Below are 13,904 nucleotides of genomic sequence, written 5' to 3'. Positions count from 1 at the left end.
AGGAATGAACTCTCATTTGACAAAGAAGACAAAAACTAAAGTATTCGTGACAGAGGGAAAAGAAATTGCATTAACTGGTGTATGCATTTTCTTCATTAGATGTAGTCTTTTTAAACCCATCACAACTGAGAATATCTATCAGGTAAGAGTCTGTGACGGCCGATCACTGTTCATGGTTTTGTCAAAAATTCATTTTCACCTTAGGGTATTTGGTCTCAGCACATAATTTGACAGCCTTTGCCATGGAGGGATGAACAAAAGGGCACAGTTTGGCTGAATAAAACATGGGACCGAAAAGGAGGGGAATGGAAAACCTGACAAGTCTAGCTGCAGCAACCTGAAGTGTATCATTGTGATGAAGAAATGATGCTAAGGAAGAAAGTATGAGACAATCCAGAATGACAAAAACTGATTAGTCGATACCTAAACAATAAGTCGTTAAATTTCAATAAGTGCTAGAAAATCCATTTAAAAAAACAAAAATGGTTTTGTGTTTGAGACCATATATGCAAATCACATATAAACAAGTATTTACTTTTGAAAGATACCTTAAATCTATAACAGTCTGAAGTGAACAAAGCTGGATCAAGTGCTCCAGTAGCGAGGAGCACAGTAAAATTTAGTGAATCTTGCAGTTGTGGACAAAATAATCAGAGTGCTAAAATAAGAATGATGGGCTAAATGAGAATTCAGCGTTGTGAAAAACTTTCTATACACTTTAAAATGAGAACTTTGAAGTACAGCTCCTAAGCCAGCAAGTTTTAACTTCCCACATCTTTTCCAGGAAAACCTTTAAAACTGTTCTTTGCCCAGATAAACAAGAAGAGCAAAGTGGGGTGAGGTGGCTGTCATCACTAGATTATTTTTTGATTTCTATGGATATATATTTTAAAGTTTTATGTTTAACCTGTTAATTTTTTTTTAATGACTTTGAAAGATCTGGCTTAGATTCTAGTAAACTATATAGTATTTATCATCTGAAGATTTTTTTGCTTATTAAGAATGCTTGCAAGCTGGTAACTGATGCTGAAAGATGTGTAAAGCAGACTTCTTCACCAGTAATGATATAGCTCTTGCTGATAGTAGATAATACCTTAAAAATAGGAGAGACAAGCTGAAAAGTAAAAATGATATGTCTGAAGATACATCTAATGTGTGAAACTTTAAGTACAAGTTGTTCAGTGTTATGTTCCTGAAAAAAATTTTTGTAGTACCTTCTAAAGAAGCAAAAAATGGCTGGCAGATTTATGTAATTTACCTTAGAATTTTTCAGAGTCTTTGTCAGAGTGACTAAAAAGCAGATGTTCTGTGAACTGTTCTCTCTCAAACTGGGTTCAAAATCTCTGGGCAACAGCAAGTCAGAATTAACTGTAGTTGGTAATTCTTTTAATATCTAAGCCTAGTAAGCACATTTAACTCTGCCTGTGTATATAGCTCTGCATGTATGAATATATTAAAAAATAGAGCTTTAGAAGTGGCAGGCTGGAGTCATTTTACTCAGCCATATAAACTGAGCTTTCTAAATAGAGGTTTCTTACACTCTCATAATGTTTTGGAAGTGTTTTCAGATCTTTGTTTCCTCAGTTTTATATGACAATCTGTGACCCTGTGCAAATCTTGCAGCCTCTGCTAGAAAGAATTGTGCTGTAACTGCTTGAAGAGCACTTGCATACACTGGTAATTTGAGATCAAGGCAATAGGACTGGAATAAATACAATGGCAAAATTTTATTTTCTATTTTCACTTGCATTGTGTTTCTTTTACAGGAAGTGAATTTTAATATGATGAATGTAGGTCAAGATGGCTTACTAAAAAGTGTTGAGGAGTTGATATCAGAAGTCTTCATTCCAGCCTTGCAGACTATGGACCATGACTGGGTTGAGCTTGGTGAAACTCAACAGGCTTCCAGTGTTAAGCAGGACATCCTTTGTTCCCTCAAAGCATTTGTTAGTGTGCTATCAGGAACTCAGCAAAGTCTGTTGGAAAAGGTAGCATGTTCATATGGCAAATAGAAATTGAGCTAGCTGTAGAATGTCTCTTTCTCTGGAGCTTTTGGATTAACTGCTGTTGTGGAATACTCATAGAAATCATGTTTATTAAATTGGACGTTTATTAAATTGGATGTTTATTAAACAAACACTTTTGTTTGTTGCCAGCAGTAACTTGTCATACATCAATCTGTGGCTTTAACAATTCTGCAGGTGCTTCTGTTCTTGATTGTTCTGGTGCCAGGTCTTTAGAGCTATTAACTTATTGAATCTCCAAGGGCTGTGGCCACTCTTAAACCACCAATGATTTATGTTTGACAAACAGTTGCTTTTACTGCTAATTTACTGTTAATTTCTACTTGGCCTTCATGAAGGAAAGAGGGTGAGAGCAAAGCTGCCAAGCTGGTGCATTCTCCAGATTGTGGAGCCCAGTTCTGGCTCAAACCTGTTTAATTTAAAGTGGGAATATGAAGTGAGGTACTCCAGGTGGGACAACCAGTTATGTTTTAAACTTCCTGTATTATTTCTCATAAACATTCCAACATTTTAGTATTTTTCTTTAACTTGTGTTTTAGATCAGCCTGAAGAAATGTGAAACGTATGATCTGAAAACTCTAAGAGGACCTTCAGATTACCTGATGGTTGCTAACAGCATAGATACTCTTGAAAGAATAGAAGTCTGCATGAAAGGATGGATCAAACAAATTGAACAGGTGATAGACTGGACAAATGTGAAATGTGACATCTGCATATAGCAGATGATGAGTTTAATCCTGTTGGCACATAGCTGCCTTCCTATGAAGTTAGATTTGATCAATCCCTGTACTGCTGGCATGTTTTATGTGCTTTTACTTCTCAAAGAGAGTATTATTGAGAACTTTTTCCATCTAGTAAATGGAGCATACACGTCTCTCGAAGCTTAGTCCCCTGGTTTTGTTAATCAGCTATTCTTAAAGTAGAAAACAGTGATTCCCAGTGGATTTAATGAAAGCAAAAGGAGCACAATAATTCAGTGAACACTGTTCTCAGTGGTCAAAATCATACTGTGAAACATGCTTTGCAGGTTATTTGCAGAAAATGTAATTGGCTAACAGTTCTCTTGAGATACTACTCCCTCTTTAACTGAGAATTAAAAAGGCCAAGCAAAATTAAGGTCTCTTATGTGAGGTGGTGGCTGAGTTAGGTAGTTTATTATGGGACGTTAATCCTAGGATGAATCCATGCTACTGTGCAGATTAAAAATACTAGCATTGCTCACTAATATTACTGCATGATAAAAGGTTCTTGCAGAAAATGACCAGCTGAGGAAGGAAGCTGATGACCTTGGACCACGAGCAGAGCTTGATTACTGGAAAAAGATATTGTCAAAATTCAGCTACCTTACGGAGCAGCTGAGGAGCCCAGATGTGAAGGCAGTGCTTGGAGTACTCACCGCTGCTAAATCCAAACTGCTGAAGGTTTCTGTTTTAAATTATTACAGATGTAAAGACCCTAGTTCATTTTGGTGATGTATGTAACATTGATGGTGGGGAAAATATTGAAGCATCTTTAGCTTTTGTTTTATTTGGCCCTCCCTGTTATTCATCTTGAGTGGATAAAGTTTAAAACTAGTTTAATTTCTTGGAAAAGACTGGGAATCCCCTTTGTCTAAAGGCTGATAATGTATTGCATTCATGTGGCTCAAGAGAAATAAATACTTATTGATAAATACATCTTTGAGAAGTTGATTTTTAAAACATAAAATTGAATTAATGAACGGAGTGTTTAATGAAAAGAAAATGCATCCCACCCTTCTTTAAAATCTTTCTCTTGTTGCTACAGTGTCTGTAAGTGCTTGTGGGTTCATAACTTCTCACATTGACATAACAAAGTTATCACCTATCACAAACAGAAATATAAGTGAATAAAATAAAGTCTTGGCTTATCAAAATGAGAGATGTGAAATAAATACGTGTCTATATAGTCATCAGTCCACTATGAAAAAATAGTTAACAGATGTTGTCTATATGTTTTACAGCAGCTTAACTTGATACTACTACTGACATAACTTCTTGGGCTGAGTGGTCTAAATAAACTGTATGCTCACAGTCAAGTTATTGAAGCAACACAAGGACCTGTTTGTTCTTCATCTTGCGTAACCAGCGTAACTCTGATGTAATAGATCTGTGCTTTCAAATGTATTTAAATGTGAATGACAAAACCAGTTTTTCTTAAATGTGTGGGTTTTTTTTCTTTTCAACTTTCTGTTCTTAGAACTGGCGAGTGTTGGATATTTGCATAACAGATGCAGCAAATGAAGCTAAAGATAATGTCAAGTATCTGTATTCTCTGGAAAAATGTTGTGACCCACTATATAACAGGGATCCTGTAAGCAGAACTTTTAAATTCTTAAAATCTTATCTTTTTAAAAATTCTATAAATCTCTTGAGTCATCTAAAATGCATGTATTTTGTATGATCAGTTTGGAAATTAGACAGGTAGCAATTTGGGTGTGTATCTCCAGTCTGAGACTTTTTTTTAGTTATGCTGAAAGTGGCCAAGTGGGAATTTATGGCTATAAACTGAAGTGGTTGTTATTTTCTTGCCATGGTATTCAAGAAGATTTTGATTTGATGATGAAACTGGTTTCTATGCTATGAGAGCAGGAGAAATTTTTGTGAGTTTAAAGAAAAAAAAAAAAAGGATGAAAGAGGTGAAAGTGAAGCTAGTGCTATGCTAAAGACAAAGGCTGGGCTTTTGTCCTTGTGTCAGCACTCAAGTCACACTTAGCATAACGCTTATAAGGCTATTTTCAGCTTCTTGGGTTAGGAAAATGTAAATATGGTTATGTAAATATTAAGGGGTAAATACAAGTCACCTTCTTACAGTAACAGGACGATGCAAGCATAACAAGTAGGAAACCAAACCAGGACACTAACCTAAAGCATGGGATAGGAGGAAGGATTCTCTCTTGTCCCATTATCTACTAAAGTAGGCAGCAAATGGCTGATTTTATTAAAACTGGTTTTGTAACTGCCTGTATATGTCTTGGCAGTCAGAGAAATATGATGAGTAGCCATGAAGACTCAAAACTTTGACCATTCTACCTCTCTCTCTCTCTCTCTCTCTCTCTCTCTCTCTCTCTCTCTCTCTCTCTCTCTCCCTCCCTCTCCATGCTTTTCCCAAAGTGAAATTGCTTCCAAACAGTGCTCTGGGCAACCGGGGTATGGCTCTGTTTGTTTCCATTTACTGGATGGTGTTAGAACACTGTGTTCTTCCAGTGTTTCCTCATCTAATATTGAAGTCGCTCTGACCATACAAAGCAGAGTTGAAATGAACACACTTGCTATTGGCACTGTGCAGGTTCTGTTGAACTTGATCTGCTCTGCGCTCCCTGTGGTGCCTTTTAGCAAGGAGGAAGCAGTGCCAGCTTTGGGGATGTTTAGTTTTGAGAGGGTGTAGCACTTTGGGTGGAAGCCATTGCAGCATGGAGAGTGAAGTTTTCCCTTACTGATATTTACCTGTAACATGTTGAGAACCAGTTTGTCAATACAGTAAAACTATCATTTTTACCCAAAGAATGAGATCTAAGATTATTTCCTCCCAGACATGTCATTTATTGTATATATTTTTTTTATGATCTAAATGCCTGTACTATAGGAAAGTTACTCTTCATAGCTCCTTTATTCAAGCGAGTGCCATGAGGCTTAATGCAATGTTTGGTCTCTCTTTGCATACAGGCTTACAACGGGCTTAGCAAAAGGATGCACGAATATACGCTTTGTGAAAATAAGTGGTACTTTTAAAATTGCCTTTGTCTCTATCAAATTTCATTTGTTGACCAGGATTCTTCCATCCAAGACTCTAGTGAAAAATTTTCCCCAGATTGAACTGTAGAGCTTGAAGGGTAAAGTTGGTCAGACAGCTCTGCAGGAGAGGCCCAGGGAAACAGGCAGAAATGTTAGGAAGACCATGTTCATAACAATCTTGCATTATTCAATTAGGTGTCGAGCTAATGTATGGAAAACAGAAGTACTGAGCAGAGTCCAGACTGTGTTTTTCTTTCTAGGTGTCCATGCTGGATGCTATTCCAGGACTCATAAATGCAATTAAAATGATTCAGAGTATCTCTCAGTATTACAACACATCTGAAAAGATATCCTTGCTGTTTGTGAAGGTTGGTGCTTAGTGTGAATGGAAATTTGCAGAGATATCTTTTGTGGTGTTGCTTGAGTGAGAGACATAAAAGAGAAAGGGACCAAGCAATTGAAGGGGCAGCATTTCAGTCAATTTAATGCTGCTTTTTGAATGTATAGAGAATTGGAAATAGTGGTAAAAATACTTCAAAGTTAGAACTTACTTTATTGTATGTAATCTGGAGTTTCTAAACATTTTCCAGACTTCTTGAAGATCAAGACTAATCTCAGTCATGTGTGAATAGATTGAGGAACTTCTTGTTACATCTAGTTTTGCCTGTGCTGACCTGTTTTTTTTTGTAGAATCAATTATGTTAAATTTATCTAGCCCTTAAAACCTCCCTATGTTTGCATAAAGAAGAAAATGGAGTTGGAAGGACAACCTACTCTTTAATCAGCATAGTCTCATGGGCCCTTGTTTTTATCTTTGCTCTTATGACTTTGTAGTCCTCAATTTGAATTTCAAGGTAGGTACAAGCTGTTTAGGTTCAGGATGAGCACAGTTAATCAACAATATTTGAGTGTTGTAGTGGTCTGGAGGCTGGATATTGCAAGGAGGACAGTCTGTCTATGTGGCACGGGGCCTTGTGCAACCTGGTCTAGTGGGAGGTGTCCCTGCTCGTGGCAGGGGGGTTGGAACTAAATGATCTTTAAGGTCCCTTCCAACCCAAACCACTCTATGATTCTATGAATTGGTATTGCTGTTTTGCAGGCTTTAGGACAGTTGTGGCAGAGGTATGCGATGTGATTGGAAAAAAAGGCAAAATCTGCTTGGTCTTGAAATTTTTGTTTGTTTGTTTGTTTTTTTTCACAAAGTTATAACTGTTTTTAGGTGACCAATCAGATGATCACAGCATGTAAATCTTACATTACAAACAACAATACGGCCACTATCTGGAATCAACCTCAGGAGAGAGTTATGGAAAAGCTACAAGCAGCCATTAAGCTTAAACAGGTAAGTGGTAGGAGCATGTAGAAAATAGAATGTCAGGTGAAATTTAGGAGAAAATGATGAGAAAGACTTCTGTTTTATATGAGGAAGCAATGTTAAAAGCAAGGAAAATGAAACAACTGAAAAATACCCTTTGGAACTGGAACATTTATATTACAACTAACAGGGGATTCAGCCCAGTGTTGATCTTCCAGAAGCAGGATTTCGATGCTTAGCCTAACTTAACTATGCTTCTTATATGAGAAGTACTTGAAGTTTCACGCCTGAACTTTTCTAGAAAAGTTTCTTCTCATGCATTGATGAGGAATGTGTGATAGCTGAACATATTCCAAAGATATGTGGACAAGCTATACCTTTAGAAAGTGCAATTTTAGTGAACAGAGAAGAATTCATCTGTTCAGGTTGCATAGGCTTGTTGGTATTTTTTTGCATATACTTCTGTGACTATTTTGGGATTTTTTTTTTTTTTTCCTTCCTTTTAGAACATAGAATCATAAGTTCATTCATCTTGGAAAGGTCCTCAGCAGGCATCTAGTTCAACCTTCTGCTCAAAGCAAAATCAGGGGCAGCTATGAGATCAAACTTGGTTGCTCAGTCCTTTAGCCAGTCCTGTCTTGAAGTTCCCCAAGGATGGGGAGATGGCACAACCTTCTGGGCAACCTTTTCCACTGCTTGACTGTCCTTAGGGTGAAAGATTTTTCTCCTTACACCCAGTCAAAAGTACTTCTGTTTCAGTTTATGCCCATTGCCTCTTGGTCTCTGTCCACATGTCACATGTTACCGTGAAGAGCTTTGCTCTGTCTTTTTGATAACCTCACTGCGGATATTGGAAGGTTCTCTGTTATTACTTTTTGATTCCTTAATATTATATGCTTGGAAGACTAGAACTTTGTCCTGACACCTTTTGAAGCTACAAATCTTGCATAGTTCTAGCACGTATTAGTGTAAATTTATATGAACTTTTACCATCAACAGGTAGTAAATTTGTATATTTCTATAAAGATGTAGCAAATTATTCAGCTGATGCATTAAAGTATGTTGAAGGATTATGTTTTTATTTAAGCCTTAGTCAAATAATCAATAGATTAAGACTTAAAATTTGAATCTTTAACAATTCAGGAAAGTCTGGGCCCTTTATATTAATATCTTCAAGTAAGATTATTCGTACATATATGTGGTAAAAAATAATGAAATTTGTCTTTTAAAGAGAACTATTATTGAAAGAAACCATTTCAAGCCAATCTATTGACTATGTAATCTGATTTTAGGAAGAATTTAACTGTAACACATTTGGAGAAGATTTGTGCCCAGTTAAGAAAGCAGAATGAAAACTGGAAGCTGCTATGGAGCAGCATTCTAACTCAGGCTTTTTATTCTGGATGGTGGCTTTGGAGAATTTGAAACTTTATTATCCAACACAACTGCTCAGCACACAACTGTTGTTTTCAGACTCTGAAATCTGGGTTGTCCTTTTGGATGTTCAGTAAACACTTGCAGTATATACATCAACCCCTGCTATAAAATGGAGGGAACAGAATTTTATGCTAGTTAAGGACAGAATGTACAGATACATACATGTGCAGTTCATTCTTTTGATGAAATGTGTCATCCTGTTATGGTATTGTTGGGTTAGTTTTCAAAGACAAATTGTGTTACTGTCTTCATAGTGTTCATGATTGTTTATTGATTAAACTTCTATTTGCTGTCGAGTTAGGATAATATCTGCATAAATTTTGTTCTAGCTGATGACAGTGCCTTTTATTATAATCTTGACATTCTTCTTTTAAATTCTTCTTTGTTTTTAGGAGTATCAAAATTGCTTTCACAAGACAAAAGAGAAATTGAAACGAAATCCAGCTGAAAGACAGTTTGATTTTAGTGAGATGTATATCTTTGGAAAATTTGAAACCTTTCATCGGCGTTTGGTAAAGATAATGGATGTTTTCAATACTATGAAAACCTACTCAGTTCTACAGGAGTCTAAGATAGAGGGGTTGGAAGGAATGATCACAAAATATGAGGTACTCAGGAAATTTTGTGTATCTTGTCAGTCCAACTTGAACTTTAAATATTTATGAGAATTAGAACAGTGTTTATCCAGAAAAAAAACCCCTCTAAGTTCTGCTAAAATTACTGGGTTATAGTGATGTAAATATGTGATTGCTGGAGAAGCAAGCCCATAATACGAAGAGAGGCACGTGTATGTGTGAGAAAGATATGTTAAAATCAGTGTTGATTGAAAAAAGCAACAAAAATGAGAGGACTTTGTGACAGGAGCCACAGTTTTGTGTTATGATCAGAAGAAAAAATGAGAAGTGTCACTTTTCTATCTTTTCAAATATTTTGCTAGCTATGAAGGTATACTGTGTCCAAAATTGTAGACTGTCTTCATCTCATCCCCCCTCAAAACCTTGAACTCTCAGATTTACTGTGTTTCATTACAGAAATAGTGAGCTTAACTCCAGCAAAACAGATTATTAGGTTCCTTTAATATCTGTACTCTAGATCTAGAGCACAATCAGCAGCTTTGTGTTTTATGAGGGCAGAAAGAGTTAATTCACAGACAGCTATCTTTAGGGCAAGCGAGGAAGAGAAATGACTTAGCTTGTTTGCTCTGGAAGTCCTTTCAAGTTTAGGCTTTTTCTTCTGTAACAGCAAAATCCCTTTGCTTGTTAGTATTAAGATTTCTTTCTTGGTCCTTTAATTTAGTAGGAGTGAGACCTGAACAACATGAATCTCTTCTAAGAATATAAATATGCTAAATCAGATTCCTTTCCTTCCTTCCTTCTGAGATTAACTTTCTTTTTTAGCAAGTAGAGTCTTCCCTGCTTTTACCAAGCCCGAGTTACCTTAACTTATTGTATGTCTTTCTTAGTGCAGCATTGTAATTATGACATTTGTAAATATTAAAATAAATCAGAAATAGTCAATGTATGGAGTTTGCATTATCCGTTGCAGCACTCAAGTCCTAAAGTAAAAGCTTTGCGTGAGATCTAGTACTGTGGGGCAAGGGGGCAAGTAAAGGTGATATATACATGACACATATAAATGATGATGAGATGATACAATAAAGGGTACATACTAAGGTAGAAAATACTGCATGGAAGGTTCTGGATAGCATGCGTAAAAGGCAGAAAGTGATTGAACTTATTTAAGAATGACAAAATGGAGGTACTGAAGCATTTGACATGCACCATAGCTATAGTTAGGTTTACAGCAAAGCAATAAACCTGAAGTTCAGTTGACATAATAAAATGGTGGAAGTCTGCTGAGCTGAAAATATGCTGAGCTTCATAGCTGTACTGTGGTAAACTACTAGGAGATGTTAAACAGGGGTTCATCATTAGAAATCCTTTAACTCTCTGTACAGCTCAAGGGAGATGCTGATGAAGATGTACTTTTGTTTGAGTGGACAGCAGCTGTGTAAGAGAAGCCAGGAATAATAAGTTCTTGGCTAGTGTTGTGCTGGTACTATGACTTTTGAGTAGTCTGTTTCTTTCTGGAATCAGTTAATTTAAAGACATGGAAAATAGTAATGATTTTTTTTTTATGTTCAACTTTGTTAACTTTTAAACTGAAATAATGAACCTCTGCTTGAGAGAGTATTTAATGGGTAACACTTCTTTGATGAAAAGCAAGAGTCTGTACTTTCTGTCAGTTCTAATTGACTTAAAACAGAAGTAAATACACATGAATTTCATATGCCAGTTCCACCAACTTGTTTCCTGTCATTTAAGTGATTTACTTATGTTGCTCAGCAAACATTGGTAACTAATGGCAAAAGTAAAATGTGAACGTGCACAGACTATTGTGCTAAATGTTTTGGTGTGTAAGTCTTTTTTATAAACCAGGGCTTTTTTGGTGATAATTTTCCTTTTCTGTGAAACTGTTCAGAGCATTGTCGACATCATGAAGAAAGGACATTACAATTTCTTGGATCAACGGAATACTGATTTCGACCACGACTATGAAGAGTTTTGCAAAGGCATAAATGATCTTCATGTATGTTTTATGATTCAAATAAGAATTTAATTTACTGATGAATAATCATGAAAACAAGTATCCCTCTGAGTTACCATCAAACAGATTGTGCAGATCTCAAAGTCTGTATTCTAAAATTGAAACATTTTTTCTAACGTATCTTCACTTTAAAGCTTGCATTTATTATCTAACTTTTCAACCAGTTTAGTGGAATAGGCCAGAAAGAGCCTTAAGAACCTCCAACAAAAGCATTTTCCATTAGTGTACTTTATTTGGAAGTTATACTAGCAAAAATAACATAAAAATGGATTACTTTATTGGAAGAATGGGAGCATAACACAAGTCAGATAATTAACTGGTTAATTAATTGCCACGGTTCTGAAACCACAAGTTCGTGGGAAGAAAGGGTATCTGTACAACAACAACAAAAAAAAATAAAAAAAATGCGTGGCTTATTTTGGCTGTGGAAGAGGGAGGCAAGCATTCTTTGAGGGCTATCAGAATGGAACATTTGAGGATAAAAAAGCTTTTGTTGGTTACACAGCTACAGAGGGGACTTGAAAAGAAAATGCCTTGAAAGTTTGTTTTACTTTGTTTCATTCTTGAGGGAAGGAGGAAAGGGAAAACTGATACTTACTGAAGTTAGTTTCACATAAACAAATTATGTTCTAATATAGTGCATGATACATCTTGCCAAATGATACCTGACCTGGCATATTTGAGATGTGTACCTTATGTACTTCTCTGTAGTAGAATTATTTGCTCTTCTTCAGGATCAGTTAAGGAAGTTCATGGACGTCACTCTGGAAAATACTCTGAACACTGAAAGAGCATTGAATATGTTGAAGAAATTTGAAAGGTACTGTGTCCTGTCTAGATTGCTAGAATTCTGCCAGGTGATGTAAATAACACGTTGAGTATGGTAGGAAGTGGGGGGAGTGGAGCAGGAGGCGTCTTCTTAAAGACAAAGCAAAAAAGAGCTCAAGTTCCACTCACTCAAATGTTCAGCTCTGTTAAGGGATATATTCTCAGCTCTGTAAATGAATAAATCCCATAGTTTTTTTGTATTGGAAAATGCAAAATTTAAGTGGACTTTGAACTTCATCTTTCAAAATTAGCATAAGTACAGGAATACTGTATGGCTGTTAGCATATTTGCCTTAGGTTTGTCCTTGAACAATGACATTGATTTGTTATTACAGTGTAGTTAGAAGAGAGTAAAGTGCTTGTATTAAGAAACAGTGAAATTTGTCCTTATAAGTTCTCATTGTTGCAGAGCAGCCTCAGTCTTTATTGCATCAGTTTTCTGATAATCTGTTTAATGGAGTAGACTGCTAGTGGCTGATTGGCTACAGTTTGCTGCATGTTATTTTAGCTCGGTGTTTGAAAATCGTGGGAAAACAGAAAATGTGTAGGCTTGCTTGGAAATCTTTATCATCTGGTCTAAGTCGTGGTTGCTTGGAATTGGTTTGTGGCAGCATTTGCTCAAGCTTCAGTGAAAATTCTGCTGCTAAAGTAGCAATTTTCTAAAGTATGCAAGGCATCTGGAATGATGGTGTTTTCTGACAATGCATCCGAAGAACTTCAGAAGTATTGAAGGATTTTTTTTTTTAACGATTATTATTTTTCTAAGCAGGTTACAAATCCCGAATCTTGGCATTGATGAAAAGTATCAGAAAATATTTCAAAACTATGGCCATGACATAGAAACAGTCTGTAAGATCTACACTAGGCAGAAGCAGGACCCTCCACTGGCTCGTAATCTGCCTCCAATAGCTGGTAAGATCTTGTGGGCTCGCCACCTATTCCATAGGATCCAGGAGCCCATGGAGTCTTTCCAGCAGCACCCAGCTCTTCTCCAGACACCAGATGGCAAGCGCATAATCCACAACTACAACAAAGTAGCAAAAGTTCTTGTGGAGTTTGAGGTGATCTACCACAGGGGATGGCTTCAGCAGGTAAAACGGCTGATTTTCAGTAGGATATTTCTTTTTTTAAAAAGTGGTGGAGTTTTTGTTGTTGGTAGACTAATAACACCTAGGTTTACAGAGCAGGTGGTGGAGTAAGAAAGATGAGAGTAAGAAGGAAAGTTAGATGGAGTAAGAAAAGATACTTGGCAAGTGTTTCTGTTAATAAACAATGCCTGTGCTGCCTGTAGCTGAATTTAGGAACAAGTGAAGTACCTTCATTATAGCTAAGATATTGTACTGAAAAATACTTGTTATGGAAATATATAATGATTCGGTGGTAGCTTTAGCTGCCTCTCTGTTTCTGCCTAAATGCTACTGACTCTGGTGCAAGAACATTGTATGTGGGGAGAGGAGTTTGGTCAGCTGATTATCTTAACATAAAAGCAGGAGCAGGAGGTTTCTTCTGGTCTGGACAATATGGATTTGGTTTTTGAGCGTAATCTGTGGGCACACGGAGTGAATGTTCATGTATAAAGCATCCAGTCTCAACAGATAGAACATCCTGTAGAATTAATAGCATACTCCATGCACAAGTGTGTTTTGAGCCTGTTGTGGGTTAACCCTGGTAGGTAGCTAAGCACCACATGATCACTTGCTCACTTCCCTTTGCCCACCTGCAGTGAGGCAGAGAAGAGGAAAGGAAAAGTAAAAGCAAGAAAACTTGTGGGTCAAGTTAAGAAATTTAGGAAGTGAAGGAGAAGTGGAGGAAGAGAGAAAGAAAGCAAAATAAGGTATGCAAAGAATCACTCACCACCTCCCACAGGTAGACCAGTGTCCAGCCAGTTTCAGGGCAAAAGATGGATAATCCCCTTAGCCTCTCCCTCTCCCTTTTTATTGCT

At 36.7% G+C, this 13,904-nt stretch overlaps 1 protein-coding gene across 1 annotated transcript in view; it reads left to right on the top strand.

The window, feature by feature from the left end:
- LOC103782428 (dynein heavy chain 5, axonemal-like) overlaps nucleotides 1-13,904 on the top strand; it is a gene marked incomplete at its 3' end in the record, with an annotated part of 50,085 nt that overhangs the window by 9,362 nt on the left and 26,819 nt on the right. The window contains exons 4-14 of the mRNA XM_008950197.1: nucleotides 3-142; nucleotides 1,767-1,988; nucleotides 2,564-2,701; nucleotides 3,269-3,445; nucleotides 4,242-4,355; nucleotides 6,037-6,144; nucleotides 6,996-7,118; nucleotides 8,921-9,136; nucleotides 11,010-11,117; nucleotides 11,870-11,955; nucleotides 12,732-13,053. Coding sequence (XP_008948445.1) covers nucleotides 3-142; nucleotides 1,767-1,988; nucleotides 2,564-2,701; nucleotides 3,269-3,445; nucleotides 4,242-4,355; nucleotides 6,037-6,144; nucleotides 6,996-7,118; nucleotides 8,921-9,136; nucleotides 11,010-11,117; nucleotides 11,870-11,955; nucleotides 12,732-13,053 — 1,754 coding nt within the window. The remainder of the gene's footprint in view (nucleotides 1-2; nucleotides 143-1,766; nucleotides 1,989-2,563; nucleotides 2,702-3,268; nucleotides 3,446-4,241; nucleotides 4,356-6,036; nucleotides 6,145-6,995; nucleotides 7,119-8,920; nucleotides 9,137-11,009; nucleotides 11,118-11,869; nucleotides 11,956-12,731; nucleotides 13,054-13,904) is intronic.

The sequence above is a fragment of the Merops nubicus genome, unplaced genomic scaffold (assembly GCF_000691845.1).
Source record: "Merops nubicus isolate BGI_N331 unplaced genomic scaffold, ASM69184v1 scaffold132, whole genome shotgun sequence".
NCBI classification, from domain to species: Eukaryota; Metazoa; Chordata; class Aves; order Coraciiformes; family Meropidae; genus Merops; species Merops nubicus.
Note: the sequence above shows the minus strand (reverse complement) of the source record. Positions and strands in the feature narration are given on the sequence as shown.